At 47.8% G+C, this 22,622-nt stretch overlaps 2 protein-coding genes across 11 annotated transcripts in view; both read left to right on the forward strand.

The window, feature by feature from the left end:
• Positions 1 to 4,210, forward strand: part of DDX41 (DEAD-box helicase 41) — a 16,508-nt gene extending 12,298 nt beyond the window's left edge. Inside the window, exons 14-17 of one of the 3 annotated variants that reach the window (XM_084839414.1) lie at positions 757 to 906; positions 1,478 to 1,549; positions 1,897 to 2,007; positions 2,795 to 4,210. In XM_084839414.1, coding sequence (XP_084695540.1) covers positions 757 to 906; positions 1,478 to 1,549; positions 1,897 to 2,007; positions 2,795 to 2,931 — 470 coding nt within the window. In that variant the 3' untranslated portion in view covers positions 2,932 to 4,210. Of the gene's footprint in view, positions 1 to 756; positions 1,182 to 1,477; positions 1,550 to 1,896; positions 2,008 to 2,794 lie in introns of those variants that run through there. The other 2 variants (XR_014788456.1, XR_014788455.1) reach the window with 2 other exon arrangements.
• Positions 3,809 to 18,822, forward strand: DOK3 (docking protein 3). Of its 8 annotated transcripts, none has more exons than XM_084839418.1 (5): positions 3,809 to 3,893; positions 7,014 to 7,295; positions 8,507 to 8,597; positions 10,400 to 10,572; positions 12,491 to 18,822. In XM_084839418.1, exons 1-5 carry the CDS (start codon positions 3,837 to 3,839, stop codon positions 13,304 to 13,306), a joined length of 1,419 nt encoding a protein of 472 aa, XP_084695544.1. In that variant the 5' UTR covers positions 3,809 to 3,836; the 3' UTR covers positions 13,307 to 18,822. The 8 variants fall into 8 exon arrangements, with proteins under 8 accessions (XP_084695544.1, XP_084695549.1, XP_084695548.1 ...); XM_084839423.1 differs by having other exon boundaries at positions 3,811 to 3,893; positions 6,943 to 7,295; XM_084839422.1 differs by having other exon boundaries at positions 3,819 to 3,893; positions 6,786 to 7,295.
• Positions 18,823 to 22,622: the final 3,800 nt, after the last annotated feature.

Genomic DNA, 22,622 nt, shown 5'->3' on the forward strand with positions numbered 1-22,622 from the left:
TAGACCTTGTTTTCCCCCTTCATTAATGCGTGGAGCTATCCAGTTAAATGGAAAGACAATAAGTTCCAAACTGACCAGAAGGCAAGTCTTCTATTAGGTTATGGAATTTGCATCCACAAGATGTGAAGGATGTCAAAGATTAGAAGAAGATCTAGATCAGAGGTATCAAACAGAAGGCCAGAGCGTCTTACCAGGCTTTTAGGGATCTTCGATTTTGCTGTGGCATGCCATCCATGCTCAATGCAAATTACTGCACTAGCTTTTGGAGCTAGGCTAAGCAGTGCAGCTTCTACTGAACATGCTGATATAAGAATAGATGTGGAACTGAATGTTTGGTAAAAAGCTACGGGCATTGTGCCTGGTCCTCTCTCCAGTGGAGAATTTGTCCCACATTCCTGGTCTCGAACCATACTTAACACTATTAAACTGGGATCAAACCCTCCCTGCTTTCGGTTTTTAACCCTGTTAAGGAGAAGCTTTCCTGGGGGAAACAATATCCCACATCAGCCAGCTTCACATGTTTTTCCCCTGCCTTCCTTGCACATTAGAGATGTCGCCATCGGAAACAAGAGATAGGGTTGAGAGCCTGTGGAGCTGTTCACTCTGGCACTTCATATATGTGTCTGTGGGGACAATGGGCCTTTTGTCTTGGGGTTGTGACTAACTCTTAGTGGAGAATGGAAACTGTTGTCGTCTTTGAATTACGGTTGAGGGGAAATCCCGCTGCTGCTAACGCTGCTGTGTTTTACCTTGCAGACCAAGAGGAACGGACTAAGGCCATTGAGGCGTTCCGGGATGGCAAAAAGGATGTTCTTGTGGCCACCGATGTTGCCTCCAAAGGCTTGGACTTCCCAGCCATCCAGCATGTCATCAACTATGACATGCCTGAGGAGATAGAAAACTATGGTATGGAAGAGAGGCTAGCTTGGCCTGGAGGGCTTTGGCTATCTAGTTGCATCTGCTAGGATGCTTGCACGTGTGAAGAGCTTCTCCCGAGAGGGAGCTACTTTAAGTAAAGGTAAAGGTGTCCCCAACCAGTCGTGTCCGACTCTAGGGTGCAGTGCTCATCCCCGTTTCTAAGCCGAAGAGCCAGCGCTGTCCGAAGACGCTTCCGTGGTCATGTGGCCGGCATGACTGAACACCGAGGTGCACGGAACGCTGTCACCTTTCCCGCCGAGGCGGTACCTATTTATCTACTTGCAATTTCTTGCTTTCGAACTGCTAGGTTGGCAGAAGCTGGGACTGAAGACGGGAGCTCCATATTCAAAAACCCTTTTGAGTGGAAAAAGCTCAACTGAGTAGGATTTGGCTGGTTGCTCTGCAGCACATGTTTATGCCTCACATGAATCCTGAAATGAACTAGGCTAAATTAGGATGGCTGCCCCTCAGAGAATAGGATAAGGAGCAGCTGCCAGCTTTTCCCTATGTTGATTGGCTGTCTTGACTTAGGTGTGGCCCTTTTTTCTTTCTTTTCCAGTTCATCGGATTGGGCGTACGGGCCGCTCGGGGAATACTGGCATTGCCACCACCTTCATCAACAAAGCCTGCGGTGAGGAACTGAGAGGGACTGCTGTGGAGGTTGGGCGGGCTGCGCAGGGGTGTGAAGGGTGCGTAAGTGGTGACCCATGCTGGCAGGGCTGGGCCTAGCACCATGTGGGGGGAGGCTGCTGAGAAGTCTGCTGGAGCGTCTTGTGAGTCACTGCTGAAAATAGAATCCTCTGGGGAGCCAGGATATGGCTTGTGGGTGGCTTTGGCTCTATTCTGAGTGCCTTCCTTATGGAAATTGCCCACACACGTGTGAGTAGGTGTCTCGGCTTGCTTCCTGTAACTGAAGTCTGTGGTGCCTTCTCTGAGAAGCTGACTTGTGTCTGTTCTAACTTGCCTCTTGGTCCCCAGATGAGTCGGTGCTCATGGACCTCAAGGCGCTGCTGCTGGAGGCCAAGCAGAAGGTGCCACCTGTGCTGCAGGTGCTTCACTGTGGAGATGAATCCATGCTGGATATTGGAGGTAAGTGGCTGGTTTGGGGTGGGAGGCAGCCGTTTTGCCTGAGACTTCAGAGAAGGTTGGGGTGGCTTCACTGGAGAGGTAGCTCAACCTCAGCCTTGGGCAAAGGCCTCCAGGAAAAAGTTATGGCCATAGTTCATCAAAAGTCATGAAAGGCCATGTCTGGTTAGTGGCCTCAAGAAGGAGAGGATCAAAGGATCACTGAGCAGACAGTAAGCCCGGACCAAAGCTGGGTGTATTTCAGGTCTCTTACAAAAGGTGAAAGTTTTAAAGTCAAATTCCAGGCAGCCTGGCATAAGCATGGTGAGCGCTTGGTGCTCTGTAGACTACGGCTGTCGATTCTCTTTCACCCCGGGGGTCAAGTTCAGTTTTGGAGAACCTCTCGAGGGCTGCATTCCAGTAGTGAGTGGGGGCTGAAGGCAAAAGGTTCTGGGCCAAAAATGTCAGCATCCTGTAGCATAAAGTTCTTCCTGCCAGGAACTACGCCTTAGCAGAAGCATTTCAGCCTTTAGAATGGGGGGGGGGGATACATAAAAGCTGGGAAACCACCAAAGTGGTGGCTGGGGTGAAGGAGGTGGGGATATTTAGAGAAAGGGGTGAGGCATAGGGAAGAGGCATGGCCACCTGGGGAACCCCAGAGAGCCAGATTTGGCTCCCAGGTGGACCAGAGTTTCCATTCCCCTGAAGTAGACTATATCTGAGTGCTGCACAGGAATATCTTGTTTTCCCCATGTTGTGCACCACTTGGAAGACCTGACCTCTGGCTGATACTCACCTTTTTCTCTTCCAGGAGAGAGAGGCTGTGCCTTCTGTGGAGGCCTGGGCCATCGTATCACGGACTGCCCCAAGCTGGAAGCCATGCAGACCAAACAAGTCAGCAACATTGGGCGCAAGGACTACCTGGCGCACAGCTCAATGGACTTCTAGATGCTCTCTGCCTCTTGGCTAGCCACAGCCAAGCAAATAAATGGACCTTTCTGCCCTAGAAGGGCAGCTCTTCTCAAATGCCACTCCTGCTACAGCTTACTGGCGAGACTGTTGTCAGCTAGGGCGAGAAATAGGATAATGGTGGACCTTCTCTCTTTTGGGAGCCTGTTGTTCCTTCACCGCTATAGCAGTTGTAGATCCTGCCCTGAAATGAAGAGCGTGATCATTGTGCTGTTCCCCAAGCTGCTGTGGATTGGGAGATGCAGATCATAGGAATGCCTTGTGCTCCTTTCCGGCAATCGCTTGGTTGGACATGTATGGGTGATATGCCCTATCCTCTATTAACACCTACTGTTCATTTTAAGCTGATCGACACTTTTTTCTTGAAAATGGCAGGCCAATGCTGCAATAGTCCATTGCATCAGCGACTGTTGTCATACAGCATTGGGCAAGCCTTGTGCTCCTCGGCCAGTGACCCAGAAGAGGAGGCAGGGACTGGTGGATAGTTGGAGGTTGGCTGCTACGTTCTCTGGCTCCAGTAACCCTTTCTGAGGTTTTATGTATCCCCGTCCCCTGTGTGGCCCAACCTGCCCGTTTCTAGCCATGCTGCATGCCTCTAGCAGCCCCGCTGTAGCGCAACTTCTGCAGCTGCAGGACGAGAGTTACGTTCACCCCACCAACGCTCATTGAGACAAAAGCCCCTTGGGACAGTCTGTGTCTCCTGGGACTCGGCTGCCTGTTGTAACTCCCTATGTGCATGCAGGCCCAAAAGAGGAAGTTGGCGGGCAGAGGAAGTCACCAGTGCTATCGTACATACTGACTCATTCCTGCGGCAGCCACAACAGCTTACGGTCTCAGACGTCTTTTCCTTGCTCCGCTTGGGTTGCCTGTTTGGAGCCTATCCTATGGACCACCCTGTGAAAGAGGGGATTCTCTATGTCCAGCATCCCAAGTTTGGGAAGGTAAATGGGGGTGTCTGATTTGGGGAACGGGGGCTGGGTGGGTGGATTCAGCGGCTTTGGTGAGCCCTGAACTGTGCAGGTTCAGGGGAGCAGGATCCTAGCACTTGCCATGCTGTTTCTAGGGGCTGAGAGATGCCCTCTGTAATACAAGATGGAGCCTGCAGTAGCTGCAATGACCTGGTATCTGTTTCCCACCCTCCTGCTTGGTCGTATCACGGAATTGTGAGTTTACAGCTGAAAGTTATGTTGTCTCTGAATGTAAATAAATTCCATAACAAATTAAAATGAGCTGCTGTATGAATTAAGGGGTATACCTGAAGAGTCTCTGTGTGTCTGTTTGTGTTTGTATACAGAATAGGCAGAATCAGCCATTCTGGCCTGAGAGTGCCAGGCTAGCTCTGTTGGGTTCTGCCTTTGAATGTGGGATCCCTGGAGTCTGCTTTTTTTCCAGCTGTGGGAGGACGCTGGAGGACTGAGGTGATTTTAGCCTGGTGCTGGCAGCAAGGGTCTTGCTTGATGGAGACAGCCATGTTGCTCTGTCCTATCTCTCAGGGCTGAGGACTGATTTGGATCTCTCACGCTCCCTGCCACCCCTTCCTTCCCCCCCTCTCGCTTATCAACTGAATTGCTGCACATGTCAGATAATGCAGTTGAAGTCTCAGCCTCCCCAAGGGTGGAATTGGCTGCAGCGCCAGAGCTCAGGCCGGGGCCTGCCCAGATGGAACGGATATGGCGTGATCGCTGCAATGAAATGGTTCAGTGGTTCTCTCATTTTCAGTCACCTGCCTTAAGACCCATGGCTGGCAAGTGTCTAGTGATGCCAACCACACTGAAAGGGTGTCCCAACCAGGCATGGATGTTTTCGCATTTATTGAAAGTTTTCAGATAGGTCTGCTGAGGTTCTTTCAGTAAGTATGGCAGCAACCCTGTAGAGTAAGCCAGTGTTCTTATCCCTATAACACCCAAGGCCACCTAGCCAGAGGAGACAAACTGGGGATTTTCTGTACCCAGCTTGCACTTTCAGCCACTGCCTCACAGATGGATTCCAAAACTCCTTTCCTGTCCCTGCTTGTGGCTTGATGTTTGGCAAATGGCTACTGGTGACTGAGATTGAAAGTGTTTGTAGCTGATGTATACTAGGCTATCAAGGGGTCAGGCTCTATTGCTGATCTCCTGCTCTTGTTTTTATTATGGACTACACAGCAAACCTGACTTTATGGAAGAGGATGTAGTCTGCTGTTAACCCCATGAGTGCTGGGATGGGATCTTCCTTCCCTCTGCCTGAAGTAAATGTTGCTGTGGAGAAAGGGAACAGACAAGCAGCCTACTTGGCTTATTCACTATTTGGTTCTGCATTCCTTCTAAGCATCCTTTATCACTGGAATCGGTTGGGAAATGGTGAGAGCATCTGCTCTTAATATCTCCAGGCCTTTCTTGCATTCCCCTATACTGGTGAAGAAACAAAAAATCCCTTGTACTTACCTTCCCTCTCCCCATCCACACCCTGCATTGTGGTAACCAGCAGGCCATGCATTTTGGCTGGGCTTTATAGCCAACCCAACCATCGTTTCTAACAGCCAGTGAGGCTTTCTTGTTTCCTGCTTCACAGAGGCAAAGTGAACCTGCTGCCCAGTGAGGACATTCTACAGGGAAAGAGCAGCAGGCTGTGTGTGTGTGTGTGTGTGTGTGTGTGTGTATGTAGATCTTACAACAGCCCTCCCCAACCTGGTGCCCTCCAGATATTTTGGACTACAGTTCTCAGAATTCCTGACCATTAACCATTCTGACTGGAGCTGATGGGAGTTGAAGTCCAAAACATCTGGAGGGCACCAAGTTTATTTATGATGTATTATTTATTTGTGATATTTATATACCACTAAATATAATAAAATCCTGAAGCAGTTCACATATAAATATTACAATCACATTTAAAAGACAAGGCTGTCTTATAATAATCCCTCCGATCTGTGACACAGAGGCTGTGCCCCAAAGACGAAGCTTCTTTCGAAAGAGGCACGCCCTACCTCCTGGCTTTTAAAAACATTTGTTAACCTATAGTATACAAGATAGGGATTTCTCTCACAGTTCACCAGAATTAAATTTCTCATCCCCACTGGCAACCTGGTGACCATCTTTGTGGACCCATAGTGGATATCCGACTTGTGCAATTGGAAGGTTTGCGTATTGTGCCTCACTTATCCTGCTGCTCAGCTCCAGCTGTGAAATAAATGAGAATGCCTTGAAAAGGAATTGAAAGAGGGAAGGGGCCTGAGACTGGTGTTGGATAAGCTAGAAGAGATGAGGGCCAGCAAATGCTAGCCAAGGTAGCCTGAAGCTGTTCCTTGCTTCTGGTTTTGCATTTGATATTTTGGTCTGCTGAGGATTGCTCCAGAGACTGCCCACACATTACCAGGTTTTTCTGTACTACATCCATGAAGATTAGAAACCTGCTTTTAAAAAAAGGCAAAACTATGACTTGAGGCAAAGACGTTAAATTCTGTGCCAGATACCAGATTCTTGTTCTTCGGTGGCAATCCCATAGGTGCTGTGAAAGCCAGTGTGGTCTTAGTGCTGGATTGGGACTCAGGAGATCCGAATTCTAGCCCCCACTTGGCCATGAAGTTCATGGGGTGACTTTGGGCCAGTCACTGACTCCCGTCCTGACCTACCTCATGGGCTTGTTTTGAGGATTACGTCCTCTTTGAGAAGAGGACCATGTAAGCTGCCTTCCTTGCAAGAGGAAAAAAGACGGGGTGTAGCAGTCGTAGTTGTAGCGCTGCTGCTGCTGCTAGTAATAGCTTGCAATGTATGTAGAACCATTGCTTGTGTGGAGTAAATGCCTCAGGGACCTTGGAACAATCCCCAAATATACTTTTGCCTTTCATTCCATAGACTACCTCTACTCTTGATAAGTAGCCTATGGGACAGTTCAGCTCCAGGACAATCATATTCCGGCCTGGGTAACTAGCTCATTTTGGCAAGAATGCATCCATCAAAATATTAGATGAGCTGCTTTCCTATTGCTGCTGCCTGTGTGCACATTTTCCAGGGCGAACTTGTTTCCCAGACTGCTGTGCATGTCCCTGACTGGCTGCTGTCACCCTTTGCCTCTGCTCACAGAAGACTTGGCGCAAAGTGTGGGCCCAGCTCTTTCCTGACAGCCCCTCCGGCGTCGCCCGGCTCGAATACTTTGAGGGTGTCTCGGTGGAGAAGGCCACCCTGCGGAAGGGGGAGCGCAAGGTGATCCGCCTCTCGAACTGTGTCTCTGTGGAACGGGCTGGGGAACACAGCTCCCCCAAGGACACGACCCCCTTCTACTTGTGCATGATGGAGCGCAACTGCTTGCTGGCAGCAGACCAACCAGATGACTGGATAGAATGTATCTGCCACCTGGCTTTTCAGGTACTGACCTAGTAACACCTTCATGCAATAGGGGAGCCCTGCGCCTCATTGAACCACAGGGATGGCTCCTCATCCTTGCAAGTCGGCCATACAAGGCCTGATGGCAGAGCCAAACTCCAATGCTGCTGCTTACCCCAGTGGCTGCTTGTAGTTGCAAGATTCCTGCACTGAGCAGGGGGTTGGACTAGATGACCTTAAAGGTCTTTCCAACTCTAAAAGTCTGTGATTCTAGGTTTCCTATTATCCCAGGGGCTCCTTCTGGCTCTGTGTGAAGAGGTCCTGGATTAGACGACTATGATGGCTCATGTTCCCTACCCACGTACGTGTGTGTGTGTGTGCGTGTGTGTGTGTGTGTGTGTTTTAAGTTGTTGTATCTTCTAAGTTTGGTTCTGAATATAAAGATTTCCATGCTCTTGCAAAAATCTTAAAGAATCATTTTCTCTGGGAGCCCAGATAATGACAAAGCACTGGACATTCTGGGCATGGCCTCATTTAGACCCACTTCCTAAACCATGTTATTCAGAAGTTAGCCCCAGTGATTTTAATGGGACTTATTCCCAAGTAAGAATGCACTGGAATTCAGGCTTAATGGGCAAAGAGTTTTACAATCTTTCTCTCTCTTATTTAACTCTGGCTGTTCTTAATTTTAATTTCCATGTAAAATCACAATAAAAGCTGCCTAGTTCCCACGGTTGTTGCATGACACACAACATAAAAATGGTGATGTTGTTTGCACAGTTAGGGCACCCTGTTAATGATGGTAACCTTACTGATGGTAAAATTGAGGCTGAGAGAAAGCAAGTCATGTGGGGAAGTATCTTTAGTTATAGAGCATCCACAATATGAGCTCCTTAAAAAATAAAAGTTAATTAGATCCCTGTCCTGGCTTGGAGTCTAAAAACCTAAGAGACAAAGTGTGTGTGTGTGTGTGTGTGTGTGTGTGTGTGAGAGAGAGAGAGAGAGAGAGAGTTAGATGGGAGGAATGGTTTAGTTCCTAGTAAGAATAATGTTAGGGTGAATAAATGTATTTTACCAACCCATAAGAATGCAGCATGGGTTGATGGGTACGCTGGTAGAAATTGCTCAGTGTTCAGGTTGTAGTTCAGGGAAGAGAAGAATCCAAATGTTGGAATGTTTTTGTTCTGTTGTGATGCTTTCACATGAGAAATGCTCTCCTTGATTTCCTTTTCTCCTTGCTCTGGTGTGTGCAGAGGACACCTGCCCCAGCCAGCACAGCTGGAAAGACCCACAGCCCACAGCCCCTCATGGAGGAGAATGCTATCTACTCATCCTGGCAGGAAAGTATGTGTATTTCCACTAATACACAAGGGTTGGGGTGAAAGACCTGGAGCGAGTCCAGGCATGAAGGGTGTGACGCTAGTTTCATGTGGACCATCTTTGGGTGCAACTGGCATCTGATTGAGAAGAGGCCCTCCTGGGAAAGCCGGGGTTGTGAGGAGCTTTGTTGTAGATGGAAATGCTGTATCTCAGGCATGGAGGATGGGTTGCTGGATACCTGCTGGGGTTTGGGGGGCCGCACATGCACATTAACATACACTTCACATACAATGCACACTGCTCACTCTCTCTCACACATAATAAACCATCTGATAAATTACCAGAGCACTGCTTCCTAGGACACTCCAGGCATGCTCTAGGAATGAGAGTTCTATGGCAGAAACCATGGAGCCTGTTCCTAGAATGTCCCCCCCTTTCCCCCTTTTTTTTGGCAGTGGCAGATGCTGGGGGTCTTGTGGGGCCACCAGACAGGGTTGGGAAACTGCTTGTGGCCCACAGGCTGCACATTTTGCACCTCTGCTTTCCTGGGACCCCAAGACCTGCTATCTGAGGCACAGCTGGCCCAAGTCATTTTGCTGCCTGAGGCAAAGGACGAGATAACACCCACCCCCTGTTCCATATATGTAAGCTGACAGGACTGGCCATTGAATATTATTTCAACACCAGCAACAGGACAGTATCCCCCATTATACCTGAGGCAGCATGCTAGCTTAGGGGGCACAGGCCTCATGGCACACACAGTGATGTTCTCCAACAACTCACTCCCAGCATGTGCTGTCTGAGGTGGCTGCCTCACTTTGCCTAATGTTAGGGCCAGCCCTGATCTGAGGTAGGATTCCCAAGCCCCTCCTCAAGAATGAATCTGTAGCTGAGCTAAGGATTTGAAACTAGGTCCCCATGGTCAACATTCTAATAACTGAACTAACCCTGCTCGCTTGAGATGACAGTTTTCACATCACCGTGTGAGGGTGTTACACATACTTCTCAACAGTTTGATTTCAGTAAGAAAGACAGAAGCCCACTAAAAATGAGACAATAGGAGGCAAAGCACTTTGACAAGACTGACACAAACATTCTGTTAAAAAAAGAGAGGAAGGAATAATACTTTGATGAAGAACCACATGTCTTCCTGTAAGATGAGAATTGCATTTGGAAGGATGTGAATTCATGGGCACAAGTAGATATTCTGTGAGACCTTTATGGAAGAGGAGGAGAGTTGTTTGAAGGAACACAGCAGTTCTAAAATAAGGTACACATCCTAACCGCTGCGCACTTCACAAAGAAAATAGGGCAGCATGTGTGGAGGGGAGAGCTGTCCCAAAGCTGTCTCGGGGAAATTAAACCAAGTGGGCTCTAGCAACCATCCCAGATTAACAAGGAGTATATGGGTGAGAACTGGGGATTCAGTTGAAAGAGTGACATAGGACAGAGTAATAGCTAGGGCTATGTGGGTGCTGCGGAAGTACAGCAAAAATATGGGATGCCCTTCAGAACATGTTTTCCGGTGGAGCTTCAGGGTTCTGCATCTCAATTTGCACTTTGCTATGACTAACTGAGGCAGCAGATATATGTTACAAAATAAGCTCATTCATTCCAGGTCATTTACTCTTGATTCCTGCAACCAGTACAAATTTGTGCACTTTCCTTGGTGCAGAATTGTGGCTTAACTGGTGCAGAATTGTGAGGTGTGTGCATATCTGTATATTTTGGGCTTTACAGAGCCATAGGGAGAAACCAATCACCTGGAGGACAGCCGTGCCTCTGGAGAGATTTGGTGACTCCTTGCAATCTCTTTTTCTCAACAGTATGTGAGTTTCCGGTGACAGTGTTCCCAACAGAGGCGTCCGCCAGATGTCACCTGAAAGGGAACTACCTGATGGCGCCTTTACTGGAGCACCTGGTGCTGAAGGACCCTCAGTCTGGGCATACTCTCTATAGCTGGCCTTACGCTTTCCTCCGAAGATTTGGCCAGCAAAAGGTAGGCAGTGGCTTCCTCTCCCGGTGGCTGCAGGGCAGGTGCTGCAGACAGTTCAGGCCAGACAGCAAGTAGTGTGGAGGACATCCTGCCTTGTCTTGCAGCAGAGGGGGCCGTAACTCCTGACTGGTGGTGCTGCACAGGGTCAGCAGAGGTGTCTGTGGTACCCTCCAAATGACGCTTCATATAGTGCGAAGGGGAAGCACGGGCCCTTGCTGGTGGGGGGATGCTCCTCGCTAAACTCTCCCACACCATCCTTTTTTCTTTTGGTCTTGTTGAATTGCCATAGGAGTTGAAATACAGACTCTCCTCTGTTTCCCCTAGGGATGACGGAGGAATCTGGTTGTGGGGTGGAGCTCGACTAGCTTTCCTTGGCTCGGCCCCCCAGACTCCGTTCCGTCTTCTGCTAGCTGGCCCAGCTTGGCCTGCAGCAAGTCAGGCCAGCTAGCGGATTTTTCGTGTTTTTGAATTTACGTAAATTACAGCTGTAATTGGCGCAACTCTCTATTTGCACTATTTTATGGCTGAGCCCCCCCCCCCTTACATAAAAAGTCCCTGGAATTTGGGGAAATGGTGCAGCTCAGCTCACAGAAGCACAACGGGTGCCCGGCGAACCCCAAGAGGGCTGGATTTCCTGGTGATGGACATCCCTAGTTTTCACATCACCATCCAGTCTGTCAGGGTTCTAAGTCCTCCCGCTGAGTAGTGAGGCAACAGAGACTCACTGTGCAATCCACAAAGCCTTTATTCAGTTAAGACACGTCTTCACACCTGTAGTGTCTGTGAAAGCTAAGAGCTGGCCTCTAAGCCTAGTTAGCTAAACAAAGCAAGGCAGTTGCCTGTCTACTAAATGAACAGTTTCCCTCCATGCCCAACAGGCTTTTACTGGGCTCCTCCTTCAGGACGAGTCCTCCTGACCCAACTTCTGATGTGCAGCCAAGCAGGCAGACCGCCTCCCACCTCTCCTCAACTCTGCCCACTTAACCCTGTGGCAGAGTCTGGAATCTGTCAATTCTGGTGCTCTTTCCCCCTCCGATAACGGCTGAGTTCCCACTGGGGTGGGTGGGTGGTGGTCTCTGAACCTGGGCCTCCTGTTCGATAAGCTCCTGGGAAGATTAATCCCTGATTCCTGGGGAGTCCTGGGGAATTTCCTCCCCGATTCTCTGTCTCGACTGGGCTTCTTCTAGCTCTGCCTCCAAATATGACTCAGAATCTGAAACCAAACCAGGGAGCCTGGATTCCATGCTAATACAGTCATTGGAATATGAAAATTAAGTTCCCACTAGCAAGTAAGTCCCGTAACTCTTTGGATTTGACAATACTGTCAAATCCACCTGCCCTGTGCCACCACCTCCTCCTGGGACTTCCACATAAGCTGATTAGACCCAGGTAGAACTCCTTACTCCATGCGTAAGGCCCAATAGCTCAGTTGCTGAATGCATGTTTGACATGTTGAAGGTGCAAAGGGACCTTACTTCAAAGGCAGAGTGCATCTGTTGCAAGCTCAACGCATGTCCCTGTCCTCTTTGGTTAAAACTGGGGTGAGTGACTTTGGGGGCTTCAGGGACTAATTTCAATGCCCCGGAACCACCACCCCCCGCACCCTCACCACACATTGCCAAATTTTGGCAGCAGCAGTATCAAAACAATCAACAAGATTCCAGAGTGGCAGAGAGGAAAGAGCAATCTGTATACGGATTGTTTGGGGGGCTGTATTTCTCTGTGTGTGTGTGTGTGTCCCCGCCTGTCCAGGGACCCCAACCCGCTGAGCCTGTATCGAATGCAAGCCTTGAGACTGAAAAGGATGTGCACCCCATCTTAGACGCTGTTGAGGAAAGCTGAACACAGACATTCCTGATGGCAATGTATAAGAGCCCTTCCCCTAAGAGAATACCTTTCTGTTTCTTCCTCCCCTCCCCAGACAGTGTTCTCTTTTGAGGCAGGGCGCCGTTGTGATTCAGGAGAGGGCCTCTTTACTTTTAACACGGTACGGGCCACGGAGATCTGTAGAGCTGTCTCAGCTGCCATAGAGCACCAAAAGAACGTTCTTCTGGAGAGAGATAAGAAAGCTGGGAGTTGCTCAGCCCAAGACTGCACGCAGAAAGCATGGCCCTGGCCATGGCCCACTGGCCTGGAGAGCCGGGAGGAAACGCAGCCACTGTATGCCAGGAACCCAAAGGGGACTGTGGAAACGGGCTTCCCATTGCTGCCTGTTGGCGACAGCCACTCGGTTTCCCCGGAGACAGGGGATCCTGAAGCACCCATCATCTATGCTTCCATTGGCAAGAGCTTCCCGCTCTTCCAGCCCTGTGGCAATATGGTGACAGAGCCCAAGGAGCAGGGAGAGCCCCTCTCTGACCACCTCTACGAGAATCTGCGCGCTCTGGAACAGCGCCCCCTTTGTCCAGAGTCTCTCGGCTTCAGTTACTGCGACTCTCCTGAAGGCAGCAGCAGCAACGAGCCATTGCCCATCTACAACAACCATCCCGTAGTGGCAAAATGCTCCAGTGGCCACCCGAGCCTCAACTCCAGTGCAGGAGCTGACTCCTGTCCAGAAAGCCAGTGCCCTCCATGCCTGCTGGATTGCCAGGAGGCGGCGAGTGGCAGCGAAGGGAACACCAAGCCCAAGGTAAGAGGGGCTGGTGCTTTCAAGCACAAGCTGGTCTCCATGCTCAGCCGGGAAGGAGGCGGCACTAAGACAGCCAGCAAGAATACGGGTCCAATGGACAAATCATAACGGGACCTTTCCTGCTGCCCCAGGGCCCGGAGCGCTGCTTCTTCTTCATATCCTCAACCATCTTGACAGGGAGAATCTTTGTGACCTGAAAACACAGCCTCGCAAATCAGACGAATGGTGACTGTGGGGCAAAGACAGCTAGACCCTGGTTAAGAGGTGGGAGTGGGGCTTGTACTCCTAACCACATCTGCAGATATCAAGGAATCTGGAAAACCAAGCAGATGTGTTTTGGGCTTTCTTTTTCCTTTGTGTCTCAATAAACGGAGTTTCTTGGAGTACTGACTGTAGTCTTGGTTCATCGGGACTCTGCTTGGCTCAACACTTGCTGCTTTCTCTCTCCACCCTTTTGCTTTACATCAGGGTGGGTAACTTGTGGCCCTCTAGATGTTTTGGCCTGCAGCTCCCATGATCCTTCACCATTGGTTATGCTGGTGACGTTTGATGGGAGTTGTAGGCCAAAACATCTGGAGGGCCACAAATTACCCGCCCCTGCTTTTCAGATAAGTATCCCTACTGCTGTGCTGGAGTATTCTTTCCACAGCAATCTCCTTGGTACTTTGCACATGCAATGAGGGCTATAGCTCAGTGATGGAATACCAGGTCCCAGGTTCCACGTGCAGCTTAAAGGAGCTCTAGGAGCAGACATGGGGGAAACCTCTGTGCCAGACTTTGGAGTACCACTGCTAGTTAGCACTGAGCTAAATAGACCAGTGCTCTTTCTTATATTTGTACTGGGCTAAATAGAACAATGGTCTGCCCTGCCCTAAGGCAGCTTCATATCTTTGTTATATCTGTTTGGGGTTCCAGCTAGGAAATCTCACCCTTTTATTGCATGATGTATTGATACAGTGAATTTCTAGTCATTTTGTCCTGACCCCTTTCTTCCACTAGAGGACAGTCTACCCTTGCATTTAACTGCTCATGAGCTTGCTTCAGCAAAGATCATACCCAGTAAGTCTAGGCTGGGGGGTCACGGTGGGATGGGTAAGGAACCCGCCCACCAGGCTTTCATGTTCTGCTGACCGGCTAGTCTGGTGTGATGAACTGTTGTGTATGGTGTGGGTGTGGATGGATTGTGTACTACCGTAAGGAGGGGGTTCTTTCTGATGTCCAAGAGTGGCTGCTTCCTATTAAATCCTATTGTACAGAGTAAATTCCACTGTTTTAAACAGTGGAATGACAGACAATAGTGTTCTGCATCCCAGCCTCCATTACTCTTCATCTCTTCTTCAGTGGCTTGTATGGGATCTCTGCAGTTTGGGTGAGCATCAGACACAAAGCAGCAGCAAGAGTAATATTCAGTGCCTTTCCTCATCATAGCAGAGACGTTACAACCTTGTTAAGTACTCCCCACTTCCCTGAGTGGCAAGAACCCCCAGGAGCAGCTCTTACCTGGCTTTGACTTGCGTAGGAGGGACAGATCACTGGAGACTGATGGTGTTTTGTAATATTTGATATACTTACAAATATATACAAGTAGAGGCAGACAGCATAAGCACTCCTTAGAGTAGATCCAATACTTCACATCAGGCTTCCAGACAGAGGCACCTCCAGATGCCTTCAGCATCAGTTCAGTACTCTCTCTACACGTGTGTGTGTGTGTGTGTGTGTGTGTGTGTCCCAAAACTGTATCTTTTGTTCTTTTTCACGTGCGCACCAGCCTCTTCCCTTTAGATGGGATGGTAGCTGTGGTTTCTAATGCTGTGATGGCTAGCACTGAAGACAGATCCTCCCATCTCTTAGCTCCTTTGGGAAAACATTCATCATCCTTCCTGAGTTACTAAGGACACAGTCCTATGCATGTTTAGACAGAAGAAAGTCCGATAACTCCCAGCATTCCCCAGGACTGGCAGTAGGGTTGTACTCTTAACAGTCTTTTGCCAAGTCCCCAGCTCTGATCAGCTACTGCCTTAAGGCAAAACCATAGCAATAGTCCCAACCACAGTCATTAGACATCATTCTCGGAAACAATATTCTTTCAATTTTGCAAGAGAATGTGGAGCTGATGGGGCTTTTTTTTTTTTTCTGTGCAGGGCCAGCTCATCCACTGAAGAGATAGGACAATTGGTTTAATTCATTAATTAATTTTTAAACCAACCTTCCAATCATATTCTTGGAGCGGTTTACAGAAACAATAAAACAACTAAAATGTAAATACAAACAAATGTAAAATAAATGAAAAGGCCACCAAATCTTAAAAGCAACATAAAAGTCAGCAAGCTTAAAATTGTAAGTGTTGTAAGTGTAGGATTCTGGTCTTTAGTTGTGTTTTCTATGTACATGATCATAGAGAGCCCTGTGGGAACCTTTTAGAGATGAACAAACATAGTGGGGGATAAGTTTTCATGGACTAGACCAAATGCTTTGTCAAATGCATGCCATGGTGTCCTAAGTCAGCAGGTATATATATCCATGGGTACAGAGGAGGAAAAGTTGTTAACAGTGGGATCAAAAAGCCGTGAAATGCAAGGGGTAGCAGTCGGGCTGTCACATTTCTCTATGCAGAGCCCAAATGGATATAAGAACGCTGCATGTACCTTTGTTCCTAATTGTATGCTGTGAACTGCTCTGTATTTATTCAAAAGAGGTGATATAAAATAAGACATAGAGCTGTGCCATTCTGAAACATGGACCAAACTTTAAAATATAAGCCATCTGTCAGCCCCACAATAGAGTGGGGTGTGTGTCCCTTTCAGCTCTGAGCTCTGTTAACAGGCAGCATTGAACACATGGGGGGGTGGAAGGGTTGCCAGTTGGCGCCATCTGAGGATAATAACGGAGCCACTTCCTGCTTCACTTCACTAAGCAAATCCAGATGTGCTCTTTGAATAGCAGCAGCAGGCAGCTTGCTGTAAACAAATCCAGGCCTCAGTCAAAAGGATGGTGGGCCCTACTCTGCCAAGGCAGTAGCCTAACCCTGTGGTTCAAGGGGGAAGCTCAGCTTCAGGAATCCATCACAAAACAGCGGATCGGACAAATGCAGCCCCCAAAATGCATTGTGCGAGGCCGGGGTGTGCGAGTCCATCGGATTTATTACTTTGGTATGCTCTTTAGGCAGGTGGGTGGGGTGCGGGAAACCTAGTTGTTTCAGTCTCTCTCTGGACACGGGTCCAACATTTCAGTTCAACGAAAAACATTTTTGTTAGGATGGTTTTCATTTGGGCAGCTCTGAAACTCATAATGCCGGCAAGGCCACCTGGGTGTTGCAGTACCAGCTTCTATCCAGCAGAGGGAAGGAGTTGACCAGCTTCCTCTGCTAGTGCTTATCAGATGGTAGGAGGAGACCGGGTAGCGCTAGGCAGCATCCCTGCCTTGCATTTTAGGGTAGCGTTTAACAAGGACGTAAACAGTGAATAAATCCAGGCACTCATGGGCCAGGCGACTAGCACCTGAGCTGCTGAAAAGGAGCAAAAGCAGGTTTCTCCTTCCCAGGGCTTGAAGTACAGAGCAGGGGGGAGGGTGCTGACCTTCCTGAATTTTTGTGACCGTAGGCTCGTTCCTTAGCTACTGTTTTAGAAGGCTACAGGGAGCGGATGATTTGGCTAATACTGGTGGGAGTGGGGTTGTAGGTTTCATTAAGCCCCGACCCTTCTGTTCCCCCCTCCCCATTATTTGAGCATTGTGCCTCATCGGCACTGAGTCTCTAGGCCCTGCCCCTTCCCCCACTCTCCTTCCTAGCCTTCTCAATGTCCTTTTCTCTCTCTTTAGTTACCCCTTTCTGTGGAAGCAGCAGAGACCCCAGCGTGGGTGGGGGCTTGAGCCCCTGCCCCAAGACTAGGCTTGGGTGGGCTGAGCCCCATGCCCCACCCCGAAATGACTGGGCAAAATTGATAGTGGTACAGCAGTGTTCTTAAGTTCTGGCAAAAAATGAATGGCTTCCTGCACTGCCACGATGAAGAGGTCTCCAGAGCATGAGCATCCCTTCTGTTATGTTTGGAGATCACACCAGGAATGCTAACAGATAACTGTGTTTATTTTGTTCATGAAGGCCTTTGCCTCGCAGCCATCTTAGGAACAGTTCCAGCCAGCAAACTGGAGCATGCTCAGTCTCCTTTTGCTACAGCGATACATCTGCCCTTTGGTCACTACATGGCAACACATTTAAACTACTCAGAATATTACACCTTCCCGCAGTCGCCTAGAGATTTGTGCTGGGGCATTTGCATTTCTTCCCCACAGATTTCTGTCCCATTATTTTAGGTGTGTCTCTCCCCCCCCCCCATAAAATGGGGTTCACACCTAGGGGGCTCAAACACCTTTGAAATGGACTTTTTCTCTTTAAAAGTACTTTAATTGAGCTAGCAGAGCTTGCTAGCTCAATTAAAGTTGAGAGCTGGGAGAATGCAGGGAGGAGAGCTTTGCAACAGCCATTTTTAATCTGTATGTTGGAGCCCTACTGAAGAACAAAGGCCTGCAACACTGACTCAGAACCATCCTTGAGTGAGTATAATGCTTTATAAATATCAGTTTGAGCTAAATGCTGCTCATATACTTCAGTTGAAATTGTAATAAAGAGGCAAATGTACAGAATTCTCAAACTTTCAAACAGTTTAACATAAAGCAGGTTCAGCAATTCTGTAAAAAAATTAATCTGTTTTTTGTTCTATAGGCATAGTGACAGCATGGCTTCTTTGCAGCATGCACTGATTTTTCAATACACACACACACAAATAGAAAGAAAACATGGTTGCTTCTCCTGATTACTTGAAGGACAATGTCCGTGTCCCCAAAAAGGCCATTGCTTGATGCCTGACTGCTGCCATCAAACAGCTTCTGCCTCAGAAGAATTGCCTCAAGACACAAATCAATTCAGCAAGCTGAATGAAGACGATCAACACCTTGAGGACGATCCTCAAGAAAGAGATGGAGCGCTATATTCGTCCACCAGATTTGTGCCAACAAAAACCTGTAAATTTCCAAAAAAAAAGGAAACATGAAGTTCCAGTAATAAATGAAAAGTTTCTAACTTTCTGTAAAACACCTTGCTTTCTTCTTTTCCATCTCTGAAGCAAAACCAGGTTAGCTGGAATATTCAGAGAATATTCCATTAGCCATAAGCATTCTGTAATTTTTACTTGGAGCAATTACTACTTAGGTTTTTTTTCTTTTTTTACTCGTGTATTTATGATTGTGACAGTGATAGAATATGACAGATTATTTATTTAACCCATCAAATGTTGTTGTTCAGTCGTTCAGTCGTGTCCGACTCTTCGTGACCCCATGGACCATAGCACGCCAGGCCTTCCTGTCCTGCGCTCTCTCCCGGAGCGTGCTCAAGTTCATATTCATTGCATCCGTGATGCTATCTAGCCATCTCATCCTCTGCCGTCCCCTTCTCCTTTTGCCTTCAGTCTTTCCCAGCATCAAGGTCTTTTCCAGGGAGTTTTCTCTTCGCATTAGGTGGCCAAAATATTGGAGCTTCAGCTTCATTATCTGTCCTTCCAATGAGCACTCAGGGTTGATTTCCTTTAGGATGGACTGATTTGACCTCCTTGCAGTCCAGGGGACTCGTAAGAGTCTTCTCCAGCACCACAGTTCGAAAGCATCAATTCTTCGGCGCTCAGCCTTCCTTATAGTCCAGCTCTCACAGCCATACATTACTACTGGGAAAACCATAGCTTTGATTAGACGGACCTTTGTCGGCAAGGTGATGTCTCTGCTTCTTACTATGCTGTCTAGGTTGGCCATAGCTTTCCTCCCAAGGAGAAAGCGTCTTTTAATTTCATGGCTACAGTCACCGTCTGCGGTGATCTTGGAGCCCAAGAAAGTAAAATCTGTCACTGCTTCCATTTCTTCCCCTTCTATATGCCAGGAGGTGATAGGGCCAGATGCCATGATCTTCGTTTTTTTAATGTTGAGTTTCAAACCAGCTTTTGCACTCTCCTCTTTCACCCTCAACAAGAGGCTCTTGAGATCCTCTTCGCTTTCTGCCATTAGGGTGGTATCGTCTGCATATCGGAGGTTGTTGATAATTCTCCCGGCAATCTTAATTCCGACCTGTGATTCATCCAACCCGGCATTTCTCATGATGTACTCTGCATATAAGTTAAATAAGCAGGGTGACAATATGCAGCCTTGTCGTACTCCTTTCCCAATTTTGAACCAATCGGTTGTTCCATCTCTGGTTCTTACTGTTGCTTCTTGATCCTCGTACAGGTTTCTCAGGAGACAGGTAAGGTGGTCTGGTACTCCCATCTCTTTCAGAATTTGCCACAGTTTGTTGTGATCCACACAATCAAAGGCTTTAGCGTAGTCAATGAAGCAGAAATAGACGTTTTTCTGGAATTCTCTTGCTTTCTCCATGATGCAGCGAATGCTGGCGATTTGATCTCTAGTTCCTCTGCCTCTTCGAAACCCAGCTTGTACTTCTGGTAGTTCTCGGTTCGCATACTGCTGAAGCCTAGCTTGTAGGATTTTGAGCATCACCTTGCTGGCATGTGAAATGAGCGCAATTGTGCGGTAGTTTGAACACTCTTTGGCGTTGCCCTTCTTTGGAATTGGAATGTAAACTGACCTTTTCCAGTCTTGTGGCCACTGTTGAGTGTTCCAGATTTGTTGGCATATTGAATGCAGCACTTTAACAGCATCATCTTTTAGGATTTTAAATAGCTCAGCTGGAAGACTGTCATCTCCGCTAGCTTTGTTGTTACTAATGCTTCCTAAGGCCCACTTGACTTCACTCTCTAGGATGTCCGGCTCAAGTTCAGTGACCGCACTATCATGGCTATCAGGGACATTCAGATCTTTCCTGTATAGTTCTTCTGTGTATTCTTGCCACCTCTTCTTAATCTCATCTGCTTCTGTTAGGTCCCTGCCTTCTTTGTCCTTTATCATGCCCATCTTTGCACAAAACGTTCCCTTGAGATCTCCAATTTTCTTGAAGAGATCTCTAGTCTTTCCCATTCTGTTGTTTTCCTCAATTTCTTTGCATTGTTCATTTAAGAAGGCCTTCTTGTCTCTCCTTGCTATTCTCTGGAACTCTGCATTCAGTTGGGTATATCTTCCCCTTTCTCCCTTGCTTTTCGCTTCCCTTCTTTCCTCAGCTACTTGTAAAGCCTCATCAGACAGCCACTTGGCTTTCTTGCATTTCTTTTTCTTTGGGACGGATTTCGTTGCTGCCTCCTGAACAATGTTACGGACCTCCGTCCATAGTTCCTCAGGCACTCTATCAGGTCTAATCCCTGAAATCTATTCCTCACCTCCACTGTGTATTCATCAGGGATATGATTTAGGTCATACCTGAACGGTTTAGTGGTTTTCCCGACGTTCTTCAATTTAAGCCGAAATTTTGCAAGAAGCAGCTCATGATCTGAGCCACAGTCAGCTCCAGGTCTTGTTTTTACTGACTGTATGGAGCTTCTCCATCTTTGGCTGCAAAGGACATAATCAATCTGATTTCGATATTGACCATCTGGTGACGTCCATGTGTAGAGTCGCCTCTTGTGCTGTTGGAAAAGAGTGTTTGCTATGATCAGCATGTTCTCTTGGCAAAACTCTATTAGCTTTTGTCCTGCTTCATTTTGTACACCAAGGCCATGCCTGCCTGTTATCCCGGTGATTTCTTGACTTCCTACTTTAGCATTCCAATCCCCTATGATGAAGAGGACATCTTTTTTTGGTGTTAGTTCTAGAAGGTGTTGTAGGTCTTCATAGAACCGATCAACCTCAGCTTCTTCGGCCTCAGTGGTTGGGGCATAGACTTGAATTACTGTGACGTTGAATGGTTTGCCTTGGATTCGTACTGAGATCATTCTATCATTTTTAAGATTGTACCCCAGTACTGCTTTTCCCACCCTTTTGTTGACTATGAGTGCTACTCCATTTCTTCTAAGGGATTCTTGCCCACAATAGTAGATATGATGGTCACCTGAATTAAATTCGCCGATGCCTGTCCATTTTAGTTCGCTGATTCCCAAGAGGTCGATGTTCAATCTTGCCATCTCATGTTTGACCACCTCCAGCTTACCTTGATTCATTGATCTGACATTCCAGGTTCCTAAACAATATTGTTCTTTACAGCATCGGATTTTCTTTTCACCGCCAGACACATCCACAGCTGAGTGTCCTTTCGGGTTTGGCCCAGCCGCTTCACTCTTTCTGGCGCTACTTGGAAATACCCTCTGCTCTTCCCCAGTAGCATATTGGACACCTTCCGACCTGAGGGGCTCATCTTCCGGCGTCATCTCTTTTAGCCTTGTGATACGTTCCATGGGATTTTCTTGGCAAGAATACTGGAGTGGGTTGCCATTTCCTTCTCCAGTGGACCACATTTTGTCAGAACTCTCCGCCATGACCTGTCGGTCTTGGGTGGCCCTGCATGGCATAGCTTATGGCTTCACTGAGTTACGCAAGCCCCTTCGCCACAACAAGGCAGTGATCCATGAAGGGGAACCCATCAAATAAGCAGATGTAAAAATGCACCTCCAAGTAGGTCACCATGACATGACCTGCCTGCCAGTCTTGAGCTCCCGTACCTTAAAAACAGTTCTGGGGGCTCTGGTAAGTAGGGCTTAATGTGAGGTAGAGCTTTTCCAAGCACAGTTCCAAATCCAGAATCTCATTCAGTGGTAGAACTTACTTCTGGTAGGAGTGTACTACTAGTACAAGCAGCAGCAGCAATAGTGGTGGATGTGAGCACATGCAAAGTTCCAATGAGCCAGATCTGGGAGAAATTGAAGCATGCTGTTTGTTTCTTCATTACTGGGATGCTTAGCATAGCTTTCTTCCATACCTGGGATAGTTCCCAGAGGCATTAAAACTTGATGACTTGCAAGTAAGTATGTCAGCCAGCCTTCCCCAACCTGGTGCCCTCCAGATGTGTTGGACTACAACTCCCAGAATCCCCCAGCTGCCTGGGAGTTGTGGTTCCCAGCTGGGAGTTGTGGTTCAACACATCCGGAGGACACCAGGTTGGGAAAGCTGGTATGCGCTGTCACCATTGAAAAGCCCTGCATCTGAAGTAACACGACAGTTTTATCTGTGGTGTTTGATCCTGTCTATTCATACCTGCAAGTCACTGTTTGATACTACAGTCATCACATGGTGAATGTTTGTGTGAATCAACCATTAGCCTCAGATACTTAGGCTTATATTTTCCACTCCCAAGACTTAAGTTGGCTTCTGTATTCCCTGTGTGTCCATGATGTTACACTGACCTGTATTTTGTGCATGTATAAACTTTAACCTTTTCACACACCATACGTAGCTACCATGCCCATCATATATATGACAAGAGGAGCTACATTCCCCGTGGGGTTTTATTTTATGTTTCTCTGTGGACAATCAGATGCAAAGATGACTTTATTTCTGTCAGTAA

This window comes from Heloderma suspectum, chromosome 2, assembly GCF_057233095.1.
Source record: "Heloderma suspectum isolate Gila_16-S chromosome 2, 16-S_ref, whole genome shotgun sequence".
NCBI classification, from domain to species: Eukaryota; Metazoa; Chordata; class Lepidosauria; order Squamata; family Helodermatidae; genus Heloderma; species Heloderma suspectum.